At 33.9% G+C, this 22,941-nt stretch overlaps 2 protein-coding genes and 1 long non-coding RNA gene across 6 annotated transcripts; 2 read left to right on the top strand and 1 right to left on the bottom strand.

Annotated features, from left to right (window-relative positions):
* Nucleotides 1-1,616: 1,616 nt before the first annotated feature.
* LOC125648153 (glutathione S-transferase A-like) lies at nucleotides 1,617-7,502 on the top strand. Of its 2 annotated transcripts, none has more exons than XM_048875093.2 (6): nucleotides 1,617-1,861; nucleotides 5,269-5,334; nucleotides 5,416-5,496; nucleotides 5,600-5,680; nucleotides 5,976-6,044; nucleotides 7,034-7,502. In XM_048875093.2, the coding sequence occupies exons 1-6, from the start codon at nucleotides 1,691-1,693 to the stop codon at nucleotides 7,250-7,252; spliced, it is 687 nt and encodes a 228-aa protein (XP_048731050.1). In that variant the 5' UTR covers nucleotides 1,617-1,690; the 3' UTR covers nucleotides 7,253-7,502. The 2 variants fall into 2 exon arrangements, with proteins under 2 accessions (XP_048731050.1, XP_048731051.1); XM_048875094.2 differs by lacking the exon at nucleotides 7,034-7,502 and adding an exon at nucleotides 6,134-6,334 and having other exon boundaries at nucleotides 1,630-1,861.
* Nucleotides 7,503-7,618: 116 nt separating this feature from the next.
* Nucleotides 7,619-17,527, top strand: LOC125648152 (glutathione S-transferase A-like). Of its 3 annotated transcripts, XM_048875092.2 has the most exons (7): nucleotides 7,619-10,171; nucleotides 10,577-10,749; nucleotides 12,251-12,316; nucleotides 12,622-12,702; nucleotides 12,799-12,879; nucleotides 13,089-13,157; nucleotides 16,979-17,527. In XM_048875092.2, the coding sequence occupies exons 2-7, from the start codon at nucleotides 10,582-10,584 to the stop codon at nucleotides 17,195-17,197; spliced, it is 684 nt and encodes a 227-aa protein (XP_048731049.1). In that variant the 5' UTR covers nucleotides 7,619-10,171; nucleotides 10,577-10,581; the 3' UTR covers nucleotides 17,198-17,527. The 3 variants fall into 3 exon arrangements, with proteins under 3 accessions (XP_048731049.1, XP_048731048.1, XP_048731047.1); XM_048875090.2 differs by lacking the exon at nucleotides 7,619-10,171 and having other exon boundaries at nucleotides 10,200-10,749; XM_048875091.2 differs by lacking the exons at nucleotides 7,619-10,171; nucleotides 12,799-12,879 and having other exon boundaries at nucleotides 10,199-10,749.
* On the bottom strand, nucleotides 7,909-10,339 carry LOC125648157 (uncharacterized). Its single transcript, XR_008795748.1, has 3 exons — nucleotides 10,274-10,339; nucleotides 10,022-10,148; nucleotides 7,909-8,025 (listed from the first exon to the last, which is right to left on the bottom strand). It is a non-coding gene; the product is annotated as an uncharacterized LOC125648157 (long non-coding RNA).
* Nucleotides 17,528-22,941: the final 5,414 nt, after the last annotated feature.

The following is a 22,941-nucleotide window of genomic DNA, read 5'->3' as shown; positions in this document are numbered from 1 at the left end:
TTATTAATGTTGAGGAATATATCGAATTATTAATGTTGAGGAATATACTGAATTATTAATGTTGAATATACTAAATTATTAATGTTGATTATACTGAATTATTAATGTTGATTATACTGAATTATTAATGTTGATTATACTGAATTATTAATGTTGAGGAATACACAGAATTATTAATGTTGAGGAATATATCAAATTATTAATGTTGAGGAATATACAGAATTATTAATGTTGAATATACTAAATTATTAATGTTGAGGTATTTACAGAATTATTAATGTTGAGGAATATACAGAATTATTAATGTTGAGATATATACTGAATTATTAATGTTGAGGAATACACAGAATTATTAATGTTGAGGAATATACAGATTTATTAATGTTGAATATACTGAATTATTAATGTTGAGGAATATACTGAATTATTAATGTTGAGGAATATACTGAATTATTAATGTTAAGAAATATACTGAATTATTAATGTTGAGGTATATACTGAATTATTAATGTTGAGGTATTTACAGAATTATCAATGTTGAGGGAATATACTGAATTATTAATGTTGAGGAAATATATAGAATTATTAATGTTGGGGGAATATGCTGAATTATCAAAGTTGAATATACAGAATTATCAATGTTGAGGGAATATGCTGAATTATCAAAGTTGAATATACTGAATTGTTAATGCTCAGGAAATATACAAAATTATTAATGTTGAGGAAATATAATGAGTTATTAATGTTGGACCCAATTTACACATAAAGTACATTTCTATCCATGAACAATCAGTTAATTGTCGATATGATTAAGTTTTCATAAAATTTTGAAATCTAAAATTATATCTTGATTTTAAAAATTAAGATCATTTCTAAAATTCTTTAGATATAAAGTGCAAATGGTTAGATTTAGAAAGGATTTACAAACTGGCATTGTGCATGTGTGGCTGATAGGGGTCTTCAAACGTTGAATCACGTCTTTTCATTCTGACGTCACATGTATTGCACAATAGACACGTATAACGGTGTTTTCATCGTTGCAAATGTAATTATTCAAATTTAATACTTCTTATAACTTCACAAATACATATTTCTTCTTTATGTGTATATTTTGTTACTTTGGATTTTATAGGTACTAACATTTGAAAATGGAGATAAATAGTAAAAGTGATATTACTGTACAAGCCCGCCAAACCACGAGTCTTAGTTGTAAGTTCTTTTGTAAAATGGACACCTGAATATTGATGACCGTGCATCTTCCAGGATACCCATTCATTTGCCAGGGTATCGCAGGATCTGTCTGCATGGAGATCAATTGTGTCCTAATGTGTTCTCGTACGCTAATAATATACGCGGTTGTCGATACATGAAATGAAAAATTTATAATTGGATAATCTATGGTATCAATGGTAATTAATTACATGTTATAAAATTTCCATGTATAACTAATCATGTTTAAAAATTGCAATACTCATTCGCCAGTTGTTCAACATCTTAAAATACTATTTAGATCTTTTCTGCGATCAACCGTACGATGAAACCTCGATTTCTTGTCAGAATGTGTCCCCTTCAGACTCTCATCATTTTATAAACCAAATAATTCAGATGACATATGCATGTCGCCATATCTGACGAAATCGTTATCACAACGCACGCCATCGTTTTTAGACAATTTTGTACACAAACGACAATGGCGGCAGAGGAAATGTTTCTATATTGGGGATCTGGAAGTGTCCCTTGTTGGAAAGCTATGCTTGCCCTCGAAGAAAAAGGCTTCAGTGGATACAAAAACAAAATGATCTCTTTTGAAAAAAAAGAGGAGAAAAGTCCAGAAATACTGAAATTAAATCCCAGAGGACAGGTAAGTTAGACTCTGAATTGAAAAGTACTACAATTTACACTAAACTGTTACATAGTTACTAGACAGTGACTGACCTGTTTCACTCTAACCGACTATTAAAAACGTATGGAAAATCTTTCCTGAAAAAGTGATACATCAACTAGAAATTTTTATAAGAAACATCTTTTTCACTTCGAATGCTATATATCTTTCACTTATTAGAAAATCTATTTATTTATTTTTTATATATACATGTATGTTTAATTCTCCATTTTTCAAGGGATATTGATATAATAGTATTTAAATAGAATAAATCTAAGTTTGGTTTCCTATCAGTTCCTTAAAGAAGTAGACTGGTGGAGTGTCAAATTAACATAAACTCAAATAATTGAAGATATCTTTAATTACATGACATCAATTCAATTATTGCACGTAATAATTGAATTGATGCACGCATCAAGTCAGTTATTGCTCTCATCAATTCAATTATATATTACGCGCAATAATTGAATTAACACGCACATCATATTGAATTGATGATATCAATAATTGATTTGATGTGCGCATTAACTGAATTGATGAGAGCAAGAATTGATTTGATGTGTGCATTAATTCAACTGATGAGAAAAATAATTGGTTTTATGCGCGCATCAATTCAATTATTACTTTCATCAATTCAATTATTACTTTCATCAATTCAATTATTACTTTCATCAATTCAATTAAAGCACGTATCTATGTGACGGAATTATTGCTTGCAAAATTTAATTTGGAGTTTTATACCCCATTCATACAACACGATTTGCATACATACGTGTTTTTTGCATATGTGTAAATTTACAGGTGAGCAATTCTTGTCGTATGAACTGATTTACTTATATGCAAATCCTGCATACCTAAGTAAATTTGCACCTAGTCAGGGGTAGGTGCAAATTAACTTTTGCTCATATGTTGTAGCAATTTTCTGGTCCTGTGTGTATTTTTGTCGTGTGAACGCACAGTAAATTTACAACACCAAATAAATATCCAATTGTTCGATATTTAGCAGTGGATGCTAACCAGTAAATGGCAATAACTACTTTTTTCTTTGCATTCAACGGAATCTCTACAGTCCACGGGGCAGGTACCAAAGCACTTTCTAGCTTAAAGGGACTTGGGCACGATTTGAGCTGAACATTTTCAAATTCTATTTTTTGATTATTTTTTTTAAATGTTTAGAATGCTTAACTAAGGTATTACTAATGATCAACAAAAATTTGACTGTCAGTAGTCAAGGTTCATGGGAGATACAGAGCTAGGTCACAAGTCCTTGTTATGTAAACAAGACTCGTGCCATGTTTTTGTTTACATTGGTTAAATAAACTAGCAAGTTTCGTTTAAAACAGATATTTTCAATTTATAAGTGAATTCTTGACACAATTAAATAGTTCTAGTGTTTGGCTCATCTCATTTTGTTTTAAACACGATATTTTCTATCAAATAGTCTAATGTAAACAAAAACATGGCACGAGCCTTGTTTACATAACAAAGAATTGCTAGTGCTGTATCTCACTTTTAAATTCAAATTTTGGTTGACCATTAGAAATACTTTAGTTAAGCATTGTAAACAATAAAAATGGAAAAATAAAATTTGAAAAATTTCAGCTCAAATCGTGTCCACGCCCCTGTAAAGAAAGTTCCCTTTCTCATACGAAAGTTCTTGTACTACTCATTGTCATCAAAGACTGTGAGAATGGTGCTATCGTACCATTCGGAATAACTATTTTTCCTACGAACATCTCTTGTTCTGAAACATCTTGTTATATATCCTGCGCTTAGATAGTATGAAAATGTACGTTTTCTATGAAAATGGACAAGTCTGAATCGATCCATCTCTATTTTACAAGTGAGTTTTATCAGGATTTACTCACGGTATTTAAACTTCGTCTGAACGCGTAGCAAATATACTTTTACTCGTGTGCAAATTTACATATATCAGTAAATTTTCGTCGTACGAATGGGGTATTAGATAAATGATTTGATGATCCCTATAATTCAATTGAAGATTTACCAAGGTTTTGTATGAATGATTAATGCGCGCGTCAATTCTTTTAAAGAGAGCAACAATTCAATTGAAGAGATCATTAATTCAATTGTGGATATGTTGAATTGAAGATATCTCTAATTATACAGTTTCTCTCTGTAGCACATCAATTGAAATAAAGATAGTATTAATTCAATGCACGCTTGAATTGAATTGATCCGCATATTGATTGATATCATCAACTCATTTCAAGAGAGCAACTGTTACAATTCAAGTTTAGCGCGCATCAATCCAGCAGAACAATCAATGCTATCAACAATTCAATTAATGCGCGCAATAATTCAGAAATGAGGATATCATTAATTATTTGAAGAAATCTTTGTTACAAACATCAAATGAATTGATGATGTTTTCAAAAAATTAAAGATATCTTCAATTAGGGGCCTATTTGAGTTTATGTTAATTTGGCGCTCCATACAGCTTGGTGGCAACTAGTTAATGCAGTTCCAACGACCTCCTCAAACTGTCACGCTATTTTATGCATTAGATTATCACGTGATAGATAGCGAAGAGCATGCATGAGAGAAATCATAATAGTAAAGTGGAAAAATATATCGCTTTAACTTTATGAGATATCTTTTTCTGAAAATCTGTAAGACAAATCTTTTCAAATTAAGAGATATATCTTACACCGATAAAGAAATATCTATCTACGATAAAAAAGAAAAAAAAAGAAAGAAGAAGTATATTTCTATGTTATAGAGATATCTCGCAAACTTTTCGATTTCTTTTTCAGCTCAAAAGACATCCCTCTTTTTAAAGAGATATCTGTTCAGTTAAAGCGATATCTCTTTCATTTAAACAGATATCTCTATCTTAATCAACAGAAGAACGGCTTTCCCTTAGAAAACTCCTGCTCGTACAACCAAGAATTGCAATCTTTTTGCGATTTACATATCACTAAACAGCTTTCCTTATATCCGTGTTTGCCCAACTCTCTATTTTGTGCTGATTGTAGGAGTTATGAGATTGATCACTGTTCGTTATCATCGCCTTTCATCTGCCAGATTATACAGTTTTTGAACATTGCTTTCTGTCAATTCTAAAATGCATTTAGTAGTCGTATTTCTCTCAACGTTTGACTGATGCATGCCGAGTTTAAAGTTTCATTATAGTAGAACAGCTGTTAGAAATTTGGAAAATGAATACATATGTATATTTTTAAAAAGAACGTTGGAGCTTTTCTGTTAAGGACTTTTTACGACAAGGAAACTACAGGGTAAAATACCACAATTTACTTTTAATAATGTATTAATTTTTACAGTTTATAACCGGATACCTGTCTCGGTAATTGAGAAGTTAAATATTTTTCTAAATTTTTTGTTAATTTTTCTACAATTGATAGGTTCCAGCATTTACACACGGTACAATCGTGGTGAACGAGTCCAGCGCCATCTGCGAATATCTTGAGGTAAATTCTAATTATAGAAACTTATTGAAACCTTATTTTTACAGCTTTAGCTACTCTCTAAAAACACTGCGTCATTTTCAGAGTACATTTAAAGACAAAGGGACACAACTCATACCAACTGATCCGAATGAGCGGGCACTTGTTCTTCAGAGAATGTATGAGGTATTGCAACAAAACCTATAAATTGAAATGTATATATCTTATAAATCACCAAGAAATCTTTAAAAACTGCAATGAAAATAAAGAATCTGTTATGTTTTTTCAGGCAGATGCTAACCTGATGCAGAAAATGTTGTTGGATTTTTTGTACTATTATTTTTATACCGAGAATTTGGTTATGGACCCGGTAAGATTTTTTCCATTGATAGATATGCCCACTTTTGGTTTCTTCTTTGTGCTGAATTAGAAACACGACAGCAACCATGGGTATCTGTCGATGACATTTTCGGTATAATCAATCGACGACTTCATCGGTATTAATTATGCAACTTCGTAAAAGTTGATCTGAACAGAAAGAGAGATTATATATATATATATATATATATATATATATATATATATATATATAAATTTAATGAAAAATCAGCCAAATCAAATGTTTCAGATAATGATATTGTTTTTAATACTTGGTTGAGAAATAGGCAACCTTCTCCAAAAAGACGGAGAGCCTGAAAGAGGAGCTGGACAGATGGGATGGCTACCTGGGACAGGTTTGTAAATAGTTATATTAGAGAAAACCGTTGCTACAATCCATGTATTTACATTTCATCATTTTCTACAGTAAAACTTTAAATTCCAGAAGCAGTCATAGGACTTTGAATTGTCGGTGGCTGTTCCATTAAGTTGACAGGAACGTGAACAGAAAATTCTTGAAATTTAAATTAAAAACAGCTATAATTACATACAACAAGAAAATCAAATATAAGCGTAGAATAATTTTTTTTATTGAAAACCACGTGCTGTGCAGACAATTGTTTGTAAACATTGCCTACTCACTACACATTTTTGTTTGTTTATTTCTTAGTTTATTATTCGTTCCTTCATACTGAGCCGTCACCAGCTGTAGGCGAAGAGTCACAAATTTAGACCTTTGCTTAGCACTCCGTAACAGAGAGGGTTCTTAAACGTGCCAACGCCTGCCGCTTGTACACGGGACCTCCAGTTTAGGGTCTTATTCAAAAGACCTGTGACTCTCACTTTTAAATGCTGAGCGGTCATGCTATGATCAGGGCTCAAACCCACGACCTCCCGATGAACGATTTAACCACTGACCCACAGCGTGATCTCTTGATTTAATAATTGTGTAGAGGAAATTCCGATGAAGCCTCAATCCTTATAGTTCCTTCATGTTTAGTCATAAAGTAGATATGAATAAGATATCTGCGATAGGATTTACAGTTGACGATGCAATGCATCAGAGAGATACTGTGGTGTAATGACATGAAAGAAAAGATGAAGCTAACAAACAATCTCGCAATTCCTATAAGAAATACAAAATTTTAAAAGGGTTGGGCATACAAGAATCTCTGAATATACTAGAGTTGGAATCACGTGTCTAGGAGGTTAGAAGTAAGCATCCTCTGCCGACTGGTCACACCCGCTGTGAGCCCCATATCTTGAACAGGTAAACGATAGAAAATAACAAAAGAACTCTCGTTATGAGAAATACTATCAAACTATCAATTGCTGTTTGTTGTAGACGGGGGCTTTTCTAGCTGGTTCTAATTTCACCATGGCAGACATCTATTTCTTCCCCTTCATTGGTTTTGGCGTCCGCTTGGGTCTCAGTCTGGACAAATTTCCAAATTTAAAGGCCTACTACGAGAGAGCCTGTGCAAGACCCAGCGTCAAGGCTACCTGGCCCCCGGACTGGAAGGAAAACAAATCCTCTATGACACCCCTGGCTGGACATTTATAAGGATACAGAGTGGAGAAAATATCCCAGATCAGAGATACATAATGTAGTATAACTGTATTGTGTCGTAGGCTTCATTGGTGCTTTATATATATTTAACTAGCCATCCGCTTTTTTTGTGAGACAGCTACAGAAGTTCTGCGAGTAACGTAACATATCGATGTGTTCGAAGTCCGTGTTAATTTTTTAGTGTTTATCAATTCAAACTTGCATAAAACAATGTAAAAACTAAAATAAAAGAATATGAATTATTTTCCATTTGATGTAATTGTATATCGGACCGGAATTACTGCTGTTTTGTTTGTTGTTGTGTAATAGTCAGATGAAACGCTGCTGGACAGAAGTGACGATAACGAAGTGATTAATTTCATAAATTGTGTAAAAGATACAAAATCAAGAACAGTGCAAACACGGATCCCTGGACATACCAGATGTAGGAGGAGTAAGCATCCCTTAATGACCGGTCACATCCGCCATAAGCCCTATATACATGTATCATCGGGTAAACGGAGTAATCCGAAGTCAAAATCAGTATGTAAAGAACGGCCTAAAATGGTATAAAACACGTCAGACAGCATTCGTCCCAGTGATAGCTTGAATCTTGGGGACATGTTTGGCAATTATAGTTGTTTTACACCAAATGGATGTAGCACAGTTGATTATGTTTTAGTGTCGGAGAACATTTCAAAATTTATTTGTCAAGATAAAATTGAACAACACAAATAAACTCCTAGTTGGCTTGGTATACAGATCACCGTCAGCACGACCAGAAACTGCTAATAAAGACAATAATTCAGATTTACTAAACTAAAACTAAAACAAAGAAACAGTTCACACACATTTTTAATACTGATGGGAAATATAAACTACCCAGCTATAGACTGGAAAGCATGCAATACAAAGAGTGGCAACACCGAATCAGACGAATACAAATTCCTACAATGAGTTCAAGACAATTTCTTATATCAACACGTAAAAAACCCACACGATGGAGGGGATCGATATCTGATACGCCGCACGAACTAATGCAGAAACATGATCAGTGACCTTGAATACCTGAGCCCATTGGGAAAGAGTGATAATTGTGTCATACATGTTAGTTACAACTGCTATACGAAACTGAAAATTAACAATAGGACAAGAATGTGCTACGGCAAAGGAAACTACTCTGACTTTCAACAAGGAGATAGCAAACACTGACTGGACTACAGTACTTTATCCAAATGACGACATGAGCAGAAACCTGGAAAACATTCTTAGAAAAACTAAATAAGATGGAGAAAAGGTACATTCCGAGTGTAAGCCAGGAATATCAACAAAGAAAAGGATTGAATTTCCGATGGACAAAAAGACATTAGAGAAAATTAAGAAAAAGAATACATTGTGCAGGAAATATATTGCAACCAAAGATAACAAAGTAATAAGCCAAGTTAAAACATAGACAAGGAAATTGAAGAGAGAAAAAACAACATGAAAAGGACTTAGCACAGAAATCCAAGAAAATTCCGAACGCAATATGGAAATTCATAGGAGAGCTCCTTACTGACCAAAATAATGAAAATTCACCGAAAACCAACGTAGACGACAAAGAAAAGACTGAAATACTTGCCAAAGTTTTCAATAGTGTATTTACACAAGAACCTGATGATACTGTACCGTAGTTACCTATGCACGACACTAAAACGATCATGGGAAGTTTAGAAATTACAGTGGAGAGTGTTACTAAAATATTGAAAGGACTAAAAATAGATAAATCACCTGGACCGGACAAGATACACCCGAGAGTGCTAAAAGAACTAGCAGAGACAATAGCAGTGTCGCTACAATTGATTTTCCAAAAATCATTATCAACAAAGATCTTACCAAATATGATGAAAAGAAGCACAAATCAGTGCAATTTTCAAGAAAGGAAAACAAATATTCAGCTGGTAACTATAGATCCGTCAGTTTAACATCGGTAGTATGCAAAGTCATGGAAATACTTGTACGAGAACACATCATTAAACAGATGAAGCAAAATAAAGTTTTCACTGACCGAGAATCACTCCAACTTTTAAACGTACTTGATATAATGGGACATCTGTAGATGTTGTATACACAGATTACATGAAAGCTTTTGATACAGTACCACTTAAAAGATTAATGAACAAACTCAAAGCATATGGCATTGAGGAGCCAATTAGTCCAGCAAATTTCTGTCAATAATGAGTACTTATCCTGGTGAAACGTGACATCTGGGATTCCACAAGGATCCGTTTTGGGACTGCTGTTGTTCGTCATATTCATAAATAACTTAGCCAACGTGGTTGACTCCGATGTATACCTGTTTGCCGATGACACAAAGATCTTCAACATCATTAGCGACACGAACGATACAGTACACCTACAAACAGACCTTAATAAACTTTCAATGTGAAGTTAAACCTGGCTACTTAAATTTCATCCAGAAAAATGTAAACACATGCATATTGGTAAACTCGAACCAGAACCAGATATAACATGCACACTAAAATCAAAACAGCTACAAAATGTAAAAGAAGAGAAAGTAAAACTTTCAACACTTAGCTTCAGAAGAGCACGTGGAGACAAGATCGAACTCTACAAAAATTTCAATGGGAAGTATGATTGAGAGACAACACCGTTCGTGAAACTATGGAAAGATCAATTAGAACAGGGGCACGGGGAAATAGCCTGAAGATCCACAAAGAGCAAGAACTGAACTGCGGAAAAACCCGTTCGCCATAAGAGTGGCAAAAATATGGAACAACTTACCTGAATCAATAGTCAATGCGCCAACTGTCAACACCTTCAACAATAGACAAGAACTATACTGTGCGACGACCACAAATCAAACATAACCGGAAGTGGAATCGACTATGAGACAGAGTTTGATGATTTCCTGAATCAGAAATGGAACCTTAAGTAAATATAAAATTCTACTCTGCATTCCAATACATGTATATTCATACATAATCAATCTACATTAATTACTACCAAAGTTCATCCCGAAATTCCGTGTATTACCCAAGATTTGCAGAACTGAATGAATTCAGAAAAATGCTAGTTATTTTTTGGTCAACTGGCTCTATATCACTAAACAGAATATGCAACAAGTGCAGCATTACCTACATTGTACAGAGTGCGCGAACGAAATTATGGGAAGGGGAACCAGACTACTAATCGCTTTCAGTTTACATGACCTTCACCCTAATCAATTGTAAACTAGATTGTGGAAAATAAAAATGATAATTTCGATGTCGCCGTATCTGACGAAATCGTTATTCCAACGCACTCATCCATTATTTAGACAATTAAATTGTTCACTAGCGACAATGGCAGAGGACGTGTTTCTATACTGGGCCTCAGGAAGTGTCCCTTGCTGGAAAGCAATGCTTGCCCTCGAAGAAAAAGGCTTCAGTCGATACAAAAACAAAATGATCTCTTTTGATAAAAAAGAGGAGAAAAGTCCAGAAATACTGAAATTAAACCCCAGAGGACAGGTAAGTTAGACTTATGATTTATTCCAAATTAGGGTCCAAACCAATCTAATTAAAATTAGATGTTTGATCCGCTCGTGTACATGTACTCGCATACATAACGTTTTGTAGGAGAGTATGCGAGCGGATTAAACATCTATTTTTAATTAGATAGGGCCGAAACGGGCATAACTATAATGTATTACGTAGTCACTAGACAGTGACTGACTTCTTCAACTCTAATCGACCACACGTATGGAAACTATATAAAGCTTCACTATTTATTTGGAAGATAAAATATCTCTCTAATTTATCTAAAGATATATATCTTATTTTTAAAGAAATATCTGACATCTCTTTAAATTGATACTGTTGCAAAGTTTGATTACATGCTATTTATGATTTAACTATTTATACATATGTATTATGATAAGACGTTGGTTAATTATATGAAATTGTGAATTGCTATGTAAATAATTGCATAATATTTGATATCTTCTTGAGACTCACAACAGGAACCGTCTGGGAGAAGGAGCTTTCCAACCAGCCACTCTAATAATAACTGTCTCGGTGGGAATGCCCTGGTATAAAAGGATATACCCCTCTTCGTTAAAGAGATATCTCTTTGATTTAGAGAGATGTCGCATCTCTCTAAATCAAAGAGATATCTCTATTTCAATCAACAGTAAAACGGCTTTCTATTAGAAAACTCCTGCTCGTACAAACCAAGAATTGCAGTTTTCTTTATATCTGCCAGATTATATAGTGTTTCAAACTTAGTAATCGTTAGTAAACTTAGTAATCGTGTTCTTAAAATATCTGCCAGATTATATAGTGTTCGAAACTTAGTAATCGTGTCTTAATATCTGCCAGATTATATAGTGTTTCAAACTTAGTAATCGTGTTTATCACCTGCTATCTTTTAAAGTTTTATTTAATATTATAACAGCTTTTAGAAATTTGGAAAATGAATACTGAATATTTAGTATATTCAAAGAATTTTGGAAGCTTTTCTGTTAACAACTTTTACGCTTTAAGGAAACTACAGGGTAGGGTAAAATATAGCTGCAATAATGTAGCCCTCTCCGATTGGGGGGGGGGGGGGGGGACTATAACTCCTTAGGATCTCCGTAATGGTGCAAATGGAGGAGTGATTCACTCCCGCAACATTTTCGATCATTCTAAACATTTGCTGACTTTCTTTACGTAAATACAATTATATTCAATGTTTCTTAGTCAATATATAAATTTACAACCTGCAACTTACGATTTGTGAGGCTCTATTCTACCGTTTTCAACAATTTCGATATATTCCAATTTCTCGATAAAATTATTTTGCACCATTACGGAGATCCTATGGAAATGTAGCCCTATCCCGAAAACTTCAGAATAAAAAAAAATCGGATAGGGCTACATTATTGCAGCTAGGTAAAATGCCACAATTAGCTTTTAATAATTTATTAATTTTTACACTTTCTAGCTTAGTAATTTCTAAATTTATTGTTACTTTTTCTACACTTGATAGGTTCCAACATTTACACACGGTACAATCGTGGTGAATGAGTCCAGCGCCATCTGCGAATATCTTGAGGTAAAGTCTAATTATAGAAACTTATAGAAACCTTATTTTTACAACTTTAGCTACTCGCATAGCTCATTACACTAACTTTTTATTTAATGGCTCGTTAAAACACCTCTTATGAAGTATGATTTTACCATTGAACGAGTGATGCAAGCTCTCAATTATTTTATATGAATTTTTTGTGATTTTTCCCGGAATGATAAAAAAGTGTTTTGTTTACAAATAAGAAATTCTAATTACAGAGCATCCACCTTGCTGCTTTTTACAACGCTAGGTAAACATACTTTAATCCCAAATCATTGCGTTATTTTCAGAGTACATTTAAAGAGAAAGGGACACAACTTGTACCAAGTGGTCGGAATGAGCGGGCACTTGTTCTTCAGAGAATGTATGAGGTATTGCAAAATAGAAGCTTTAAAATTGACTACGTATACCGGTACCTTATGTCACTTCAATGAAAATAAATTTTTGTGTTGGTTTTTTTTTTTTAGGCTGATACAAACCTGATGCAGAAAATGTTGTTGGATTTTTTGTACTATTTTTTCGACACCGAGAAAATGGATATGGACCCGGTATGAGTCATATGCCCACTGTTGGTTTATTCTTTCTACTCAAGTAGAAAGACGAATCTATCGACGACTTCATCGATGTTTAGGGTGCAACTCTGTGAAAGTTGATCTAAGCGGAAACAGAGGCTATAAATATAAATATTTATGAAAAAATCGGCCAAATCAAATCATTTGGATAATAAAATTGTTTTTAATTCTTGGTTGAGAAATAGGCAACCTTCTCCAAAAAGACGAAGAGCTTGAAAGAGGAGCTGGACAGATGGGATGGCTACCTGGGACAGGTATGTAAATAATTATGTTTAGGGGGTACTCTACATTGTTATAATGTCTGACTTCCTTTTAAAACATGAATGAAAATATAAATATCAGCAACATTTGTCTATCCATCTAAAACATTCTCACCTAGCTGAATAGCTCAGTAGGTTAGCACGTCGACTGCTAAACTGTAGATCGCGTGTTTGAGTCCAGCAGGAGTTTTAAATTTTTCTCAGATTGCTTTCAACTAAAACTGCATTTTTGTACTAAATAAAGTAAATTTGAAAGTTTTCAATTTCAAAATATTGTGGTATCAAATTTCTCTGGTGTAGCATACGTACCTCCTTAAAGAAAACCATGGCTATACATCCTTTTCTACAGTAAAACTTTGAATTCTAGAGACAGTCATAGAACTTTGAATTGTCGATTGTTGTTGCATTAAGTTGGCTGACGTGAACAGAATTTTCTAGACATTTGAATACGCAGAGACACTTTTAAAAGAGTTATAATTACATGGAACCAGAACTGTCATAGTTATCAATGTAAGCGCTGAATAATTCTTTATTGAAAATCACATGATCAGCAGACAATTTTTTTGTAACCTTTGCCTGCTCAATTCACATATTTTTTGTTTGTTTATTTTTTAGTTTGTCCCTTTGAAAAATTTTCATTCATATTGAGATGTCACCAGCTTTAGGTGAAGTGCCACAAATTTTGACCTAAAAATACTAGCTGATTTAACGGTTAATTCCAACAAGCTCTTCGGTAAATGGTGCAAAACCCTGCATTCTGAGCATTTCCTGGCACTTCTTTTTCACTATTAAATTGTCTGCTTCTTAATCAAAACATTTATGTTAAATATGCTTTTTATGAATTTTTAAGTGATACTTGTATCTGACGAAAATATCGTAAATATATATCGGTGTTTCGTCTTATTTATCCTAGAATAAATGATATACTGATGTTGATTTTGAATGATGCAGTTACATATAAGTATCCACCCCTTCCATTGAACGATTTAACCACTGACCCACAGCGCGATCTCTTGATTTAATAATTGTGTAAAGGAAATTCCGACGAAGCCTCAATCCTTGGAGTTTCTTCATATTTAGTCATAAAGTAGATATGAATACCATAAGTGTATTAACATGAAGATTTACAGTTGTTGGCGGGATGAGTTAGATAGATATTATGGTATAATGACATAAAATAACAAAAGAACGTTTAGTCTCGCTTTCCCCAGACTCTCGCTCTCGAGACTCGTGCAAAGTCTCGAGAGCGAGAGTCTGGGGAAGGCGAGACTAAAGAACTGACTGGGTTAGTGTCTAAAATGAGTGGATAACGCTTTACTCTGACTGGGTTAGGGTCTAAAATGACCGGATAATGCATTACCCTGACTGAGTTAGGGTCTAAAACGACTGGATTATGCATTACCCCGACTGGGTTAGGGTTTAAAATGAGTGGGTTATGGTTTACACTGACTGGGTTATGGTTTAAAATGAGTGGGTTATGGTTTACACTGACTGGCATTCTCTCACCAGAGGGCACGTTACGCAGGCTTCACATACACCTCTGTCAACGCTTGGAATCACGTGACAATATAATCACATGATATAAACAATCATTCTAGGTTTCCTTTCCCTTTAAAAGTTCAGGCAACAGGTGATACATCAGGCTCTTTTCAAGCCAACTGACATTTTAATAAGTGCATATTTACCGTTTAGCTGTTTGTCTCTTATTTTACAAGTTTTATCGTATTTTTACAGCCTTTCTTACTTTTGATTCCATGTTTACATTTAAATCTCCACCACGTGTATATCCTACATTCATACGCACATTACGAAGTAGTTCCAAATTTATGATCAGAAAACGGCGATTTTAAACAATTTACAGTAAGCATCAATTTAATTGCACCAAAACATATCATAATATGACTAAATATTTAGTCCAAAACATAAATGTTGGATCAAAGAAACTTTTACAAGATTTCTGTAAAAAGCCGTTGACAGAGGTGTAGTGCGTATGGAGCGCCAAATTAACATAAACTCAAATAATTAAAGATATCTTCAATTATTTGAAGATATCATCAATTCAGTTATTGCTCTCTTTAATTGAATTAATGCGCGCATTAAATCAATTATTGCTCTCATCAAATGAATTAATGCGCGCTTCAATTCAACTATTGCTCTCATCAATTGAATTAATGCGCGCATCAATTGAATTAATGAGAGCAATAATTGATTTAATGCGCGCATTAATTCAATTATTGCTCTCTTCAATTCAATTGATGAGAGCATCAATTGAATTAATGAAAGCAATAATAGATTTGATGCGCGCATTAATTCAATTATTGCTCTCTTCAATTCAATTGATGAGAGCATTAATTTCGTAGAAATATTGCTCGCAATAATTGATTTAGAGCTCGGTATAAATAATTTGATGATCTCTTTAATTCAATTGAAGATATCTTTAATTATTTACAATGCTTTTGTATAAGGAATTAATGCGCGCATCAATTCTTTTAAAGAGAGCAACAATTCAATTAAAGATATCATTAATTCAATTGTGAATATGTTGAATTGAAGATATCTTTAATTATTTAGTTGCTCTCTCTAAAAGAATTATTGCTCTCTTCAAATGAATTAAAGATATCATTAATTCAATTGAAGAGAGCAATAATTGAATTAATGCGCGCATTAAATCCATTATTGCTCTCATCAAATGAATTAATGCGCGCATCAATTCAATCATTGCTCTCATCATTTGATTTAATGCCGCATTATATCAATTATTGCTCTCTTCAATTGAATTGTAGCGCGCATCAATTCAATTGTTGATATCATTAATTCATTTGAAAAGATCATTAATTCAATTAAAGCGCGCATCAATTCAGCAGAAGAATTAATGCTATCATCAATTCATTTAATGCGCGCAATAATTCAGAATTGAAGATATCATTAATTATTTGAAGAGATCTTTAATTAAATTGTTGCGCGCATCAAATGAATTGATGATATCTTCAAATAATTGAAGATATCTTCAATTATTTGAGTTTATGTTAATTTGGCGCTCCATAAGTGCGAGGAGCGCACGGAACTTTGGGTAGAGAATGACTGACTGGGTTAGGGTCTAAAATGACTGGGTTATGTTTGACTCTGACTGGGTTATGGTTTAATTAAAATGACTGGGTTATGTTTGACTCTGACTGGGTTAGGGTTTAAAATGAGTGGGTTATGGTTTACATTGACTGGGTTATGGTCTGAAATGACCGGACTAGTGTCTACGATGACTATGTTGAAGGTGTACATCTACTTTGTTATGTTTTAAATAGTTTTTCCACTACATGTATCAAGGTGACATTACGTAGACTCCTATACATGTACGTCTCGTTAATATATAGGTCTAAATGTATTTTTAAAAGCGATAAGAACTAGAGATTGTCTCTATATCTATTATATGAAAGAATGTAATACAGGGATAAACAGTAAATATAGGTACGCATATAAAATTGTAATATTCAGTCACACGCAGACTATCTAGAATAAAATTTGAGGCAATAAATATATATTATTGCTACTCACAGGCTATCAATGTTTTAAATATATAAAAAAATATATATATTCCTGTAAAATAATTATTTGTGAACAGGAAGACATTTTTTTATTTATCAGAGCCTGTTTACTGTTGTACATAAATCTTTGAGATCGGGATCACATATATCGTAGTAACGTCAAAATATATTCCAGAGAACTTTGACTGGGTTATGTTATAGACTCTACCTAAAGAACGTTTATTGCATCAACAAACTCTCGTTATGAGATATACTATCAATTGCTGTTTGTTGTAGACAGGGGCTTTTATAGCTGGTCCGAATTTCACCATGGCGGATGTCTATTTCTTCCCTTTCGTTGGTTTTGGCGTCTGGTTGGGTCTCGGTCTAGACAAATTTCCAAATTTAAAGGCCTACTACGAGAGAGCATGCACAAGACCCAGTGTCAAGGCTACCTGGCCCCCGGACTGGAAGGAAAACAAATCCTCTATGACACCCCTGGCTGGACATTTATAAGAATACAGAATGGAGAAAATATCCCAGATCAGAGATACATAATGTAGTATAACTGTATTGTGTCGTAGGCTTCATTGGTGCCTATAATACAAACTTTTTAAATTTGTCAAGTAAAGAAAAATTTCTATTGCTTATGTCAAACGAAGATAACATGTTGTTAACTAAGCTGGGTCAATTTTTAATCAGCATTTTTGAAATGAGAAGCAATAAGCTTCTATAAAACAATGTATACTATATACATAATGTATATTCTACAATGAGAAAAGGTGTACCAGGTATAACTCCGAAGCTTATTCTACAAATGTTCATTATATATCATAGATTCTAAAAGTTAATTTTATATCTAATACAATATTAATATTGTTATACATGTACTGTATTTCTAAACAGCTTAATTTGCTGTACACTCTTTTTATTTTCTGTATTTGTTCTTTTGATTGTCACTTTTTTCTTCTTTTCTTAAACTTGTATGCCCACAAGGCCCAGAATTGGATTTGCAAATTATAATATTATATATATATATTATATATATATATAAAGCACTAAATAATCACAACTAGGTACTGAAAATTTTCGCCCCAGCCCGGGGTCGAACCAGCGACGTACGGCACCCACCGCCTAGCAAGATTGTCAAACCAGTGCGTAAGTCCACTCGGCCACAACGACTTCCCTTGTGGCCGAGTGGACTTACGCACTGGTTTGACAATCTTGCTAGGCGGTGGGTGCCGTACGTCGCTGGTTCGACCCCGGGCTGGGGCGAAAATTTTCAGTACCTAGTTGTGATTATTTAGTGCTTTATATATTAATTAATTGATTTTCACATGTATCGTTTAGATCCTAGGGGTAAACGTAAGGTTGGGTGTTATAATTGTTTGTTTGTGCTTTATATATATATATATATATATCCCATTTCCATTCTCAATGACCGTGTAGCGTGTGACAGCGTGGCGAGAATTCCATCGTCATCGAAAGCAAGTTTTTTGACTTGCCTTAATAGATGGTCGAGCGGTCTAGCGCGCTGGTTACATGCTGGAAGATTTGGTTCCGCGGGTCGTGAGTTCAACCCCGGGTAGGGGCGGAAGTGGGTATCCAAATAAAGTGAAATGTTCTATGCTTTATGTTAAATATTTCTTCACTTAGGGCAGTTATGTTCATTTAAGAGTTCATTGCTATTTCCGTGCTTTATATATATATATATATATATATATATATAGTACATTGTACTATTTTTGTATTAGTATTTTAAATTGTTACACTCTGAAGAGCTGAAGAACACGGCGAAAACGCTTTAAAAATAATTGATTATATGTGGATCATTTCCTTATTACCAATACCATGAACTTTTTCTCAATACCATGAACTTCTTCTGCAATCTCGCTATATGATTTGCTACCCTTCCCCAGAAAGCTTTTTTTTTTGTTCTGCATGTAATATTATAACATACTATGTCAATGGTATACATGTATTGCACTACATCTACATATGTTCTAGTCGCTTTTCCTCCACTAACAATCAGAATTGTATGTTGCGTGAAGAAAATTATGTTATACATATATGTACGATAGTATGTCCTTTGAATATGTCTCTAATCATTCATGTTCTGTTATTGCCCATTGCGGGTCCGTAATTGGTCAATGAATCATATATCATACCATATAACCACGGCCACTCGACGTATTAAATATCTAAAATAAAAGTGTTTTGCTATTCACGTGAAAAGTTTTGTATTTATTACTGATATCTATAAAAACGTCGAGTGCCTGTGCATATAACATGTCATGTACAATGTGTTAGAAGTATGTGTTACATTTTTAGTGTTTTATCAATTCAAATATAAAACTACATTTATGTCAAAACTGAAATAAAAGGATGTACATGTTTATTATTTTCCTGTCCACTTCTCTGATTGGTTTCATTTTAACATGATGTAACGGACCCATTGGTAACCTATTATGTTTCAAACAAATATATACATTTGCTATGTTAAGAAAATAACCAGTTGTGCTCCTCTATCAAGTGATCTGATTTTATAATATTCTTACGAGGCAGAATTTATTCAAAAGCTTCTATATGAAAAGACATACTTTTTTTTTTAGCTGTAGTCTTCAACTCGACATTCAGATATGCATATATGGGCGACGTTTTATCTATCAACAATACTCATTTTCATCTAGATGTCTATTCGATATATCCCAGTGATCTTGAAATAAAAGACACCAGTCTTTCACATCTGGACTAAGTTTTACAAACTTCGTAAGTTCAAGATTTCAAGTACTTGGATATTTTATTGAACATGGATGTTAACGGCTAACTCCGTGGCCGAGGGGTTAGAGCATCGCGCTCAAAAATAACACGGCCTCTCGCCTCTGGTCGGCGCGGGTTCGAATTTCTGTTAGTGAGAAAGTTTCCCAGTTTACTTTCGGAAGGTCGATGGTCTTTTCCCAGGCCCATTGTATCTGGATTCTCTTTTCCACCAATAAAAAACTAGGTGCCACCAGATAACTGAAAAATTGTTGAGTGTGGCTGAAAACAATCAACAAACTCAATTACGACAAACGGGAATATCAGCCTTTCTATTTGTAGTACTGTTCCATTGTTACCTGCATATGGTGTTTATATCTCTCAACTCAAGCGATTCTTGCGTATGTTTGTAAATTGTGGCAGGCTACTGACAAGTACAAGTAAGTTGATGTTACAGGGATTTCAAGTCTTGTTTAAAGTCAGCATTTCGCAAATTCTATGGTTATAACGATCTAATTGTCATTGGGTCAAATGCTGTCTGGCGTGTTTCATATCAATTGTTAGGTCGTTATGCACATACTGGTTTTGACTACGGATTGCTCCGTTTACCTGACCAAGATATAGGTTTACGGCGAGTGTGAAAAATCGGCAAGGGATGCTTACTCCTCCTAAGCACCTGGTCCCACCTATGGTGTGTCCATCCGTGTTTGCCCGACTCTTGATATATTATTTATTGGAGTTATGAAAATGATCACTGTTCTTCACTTTTTCCTGCTGTTTGTTTGTTTTATAAATGGCAGATTTTCCCAATCATGACTTGGTTCAGTACCGCCAGTGTTTATAATAAACTGGAATCTACATGAGAATGCAAAACTCGGAATAGAGAAGACATTTTTAAAATTACAATTGTTTAACTTAACTATCTCCCCGTGGAAGAAGGCATTGTCACAAATTAAACACCAGTTACCCACAGATGTGGGGGTAGAAAGGGTGATGGGGAGCAAAGGGGTAGGGTGGAAGAGAGAAAAGGCCTGTGGTTCTGGAGAAGACGTCAGAAACGTTGAAAGTTAAACGCGCGGAGAGACGGCGGACGTACTAAATATACATTAAGGTAGCTCCATCCTCATGTGACTTATCAATATTAATGGTTAAAAGTGGAAAAACTTTATTAATTTCCACTCAATATAGTTCAATTTAATTAATAACCAAAGAAAATGTAGGCCTATATGTTACCACCTTTTTAAAGATGTCAGACATACAAAAACAGAAGTATATATCAACATCAGAAAATCACACATTTTCGTTAAACAGAATAATAAAAATAGATAAAAACTGTTGAAATGACAAAATTTAGATATCAATAAAAAACTGCTAATTCATAAATATGTACAGATTAATAGTGCATATTAGGGAAACCAATGTATAATTCAATTCAATTCTTTATTGGCACTAAAGCACATTATATAAGAATGTGTTGTTAGCCATACATAGATACACATATATATTGATACATTACAATAATTATAATATTATAATTATAATAGACATCCAGTAGATTAAATTCCAGCATAGGAGTTATTGCCCTTGACAACATTTTTAAAATCATAAATAATTGATTATCTATGGAAAATATAAACTTTTTCAGTATTATTAGTTTACGATATTTTATTATATCCAGTGAATAACATTCCTCAGAAAGATATATCTCTATTATGTGCAAAGTTTAATTTATTAAGATTTTCGCAATATCCTATGAATGACATCACATGATGGTTCGTTTGAAATGAAAAATCACTTCTGCATGGAAATCAGTTGCACCACTATAAGGGTTTCAAGGTCTTGTTTTGAAGATAAAGATGTCTGAAGTGTTGACCGAATAAAATAAATTCAAAATATAGGACATGCCGTGTATAAAAATGTTCGATGTGCGACACTATCTATACCTGCACACCAGACTTGTTATCAGTGGGTTGATCTGTCCGGATAATAATTATGTCACACCGTTATTGAAAATCGGTAGCGTCATAATTAATTTTTCAAAATTTCAACACGAAGCGGTTGGGTAATTGAAAGCGGGGTGAGGGCAATAATAAATTATTAATACTGGGGGATATCAGTAGCGTCTGGTTGGGTCTCGGTCTAGACAAATTTCCAAATTTAAAGGCCTACTACGAGAGAGCATGCACAAGACCCAGTGTCAAGGCTACCTGGCCCCCGGACTGGAAGGAAAACAAATCCTCTATGACACCCCTGGCTGGACATTTATAAGAATACAGAATGGAGAAAATATCCCAGATCAGAGATACATAATGTAGTATAACTGCATTGTGTCGTAGGCTTCATTGGTGCCTATAATACAAACTTTTTAAATTTGTCAAGTAAAGAAAAATTTCTATTGCTTATGTCAAACGAAGATAACATGTTGTTAACTAAGCTGGGTCAATTTTTAATCAGCATTTTTGAAATGAGAAGCAATAAGCTTCTATAAAACAATGTATACTATATACATAATGTATATTCTACAATGAGAAAAGATGTACCAGGTATAACCCCGAAGCTTATTCTACAAATGTTCATTATATATCATAGATTCTAAAAGTTAATTTTATATCTAATACAATATTAATATTGTTATACATGTACTGTATTTCTAGACAGCTTAATTTGCTGTACACTCTTTTTATTTTCTGTATTTGTTCTTTTGATTGTCACTTTTTTCTTCTTTTCTTAAATTTGTATGCCCACAAGGCCCAGAATTGGATTTGCAAATTATAATATTATATATATATATAAAGCACTAAATAATCACAACTAGGTACTGAAAATTTTCGCCCCAGCCCGGGGTCGAACCAGCGACGTACGGCACCCACCGCCTAGCAAGATTATCAAACCAGTGCGTAAGTCCACTCGGCCACAACGACTTCCCTTGTGGCCGAGTGGACTTACGCACTGGTTTGACAATCTTGCTAGGCGGTAGGTGCCGTACGTCGCTGGTTCGACCCCGGGCTGGGGCGAAAATTTTCAGTACCTAGTTGTGATTATTTAGTGCTTTATATATTAATTAATTGATTTTCACATGTATCGTTTAGATCCTAGGGGTAAACGTAAGGTTGGGTGTTATAATTGTTTGTTTGTGCTTTATATATATATATATATATATATATATATATCCCATTTCCATTCTCAATGACCGTGTAGCGTGTGACAGCGTGGCGAGAATTCCATCGTCATCGAAAGCAAGTTTTTTGACTTGCCTTAATAGATGGTCGAGCGGTCTAGCGCGCTGGTTACATGCTGGAAGATTTGGTTCCGCGGGTCGTGAGTTCAACCCCGGGTAGGGGCGGAAGTGGGTATCCAAATAAAGTGAAATGTTATATGCTTTATGTTAAATATTTCTTCACTTAGGGCAGTTATGTTCATTTAAGAGTTCATTGCTATTTCTGTGCTTTATATATATATATATAGTACATTGTACTATTTTTGTATTAGTATTTTAAATTGTT

This window comes from Ostrea edulis, chromosome 6, assembly GCF_947568905.1.
Source record: "Ostrea edulis chromosome 6, xbOstEdul1.1, whole genome shotgun sequence".
Classification (NCBI taxonomy): domain Eukaryota; kingdom Metazoa; phylum Mollusca; class Bivalvia; order Ostreida; family Ostreidae; genus Ostrea; species Ostrea edulis.
Note: the sequence above shows the minus strand (reverse complement) of the source record. Positions and strands in the feature narration are given on the sequence as shown.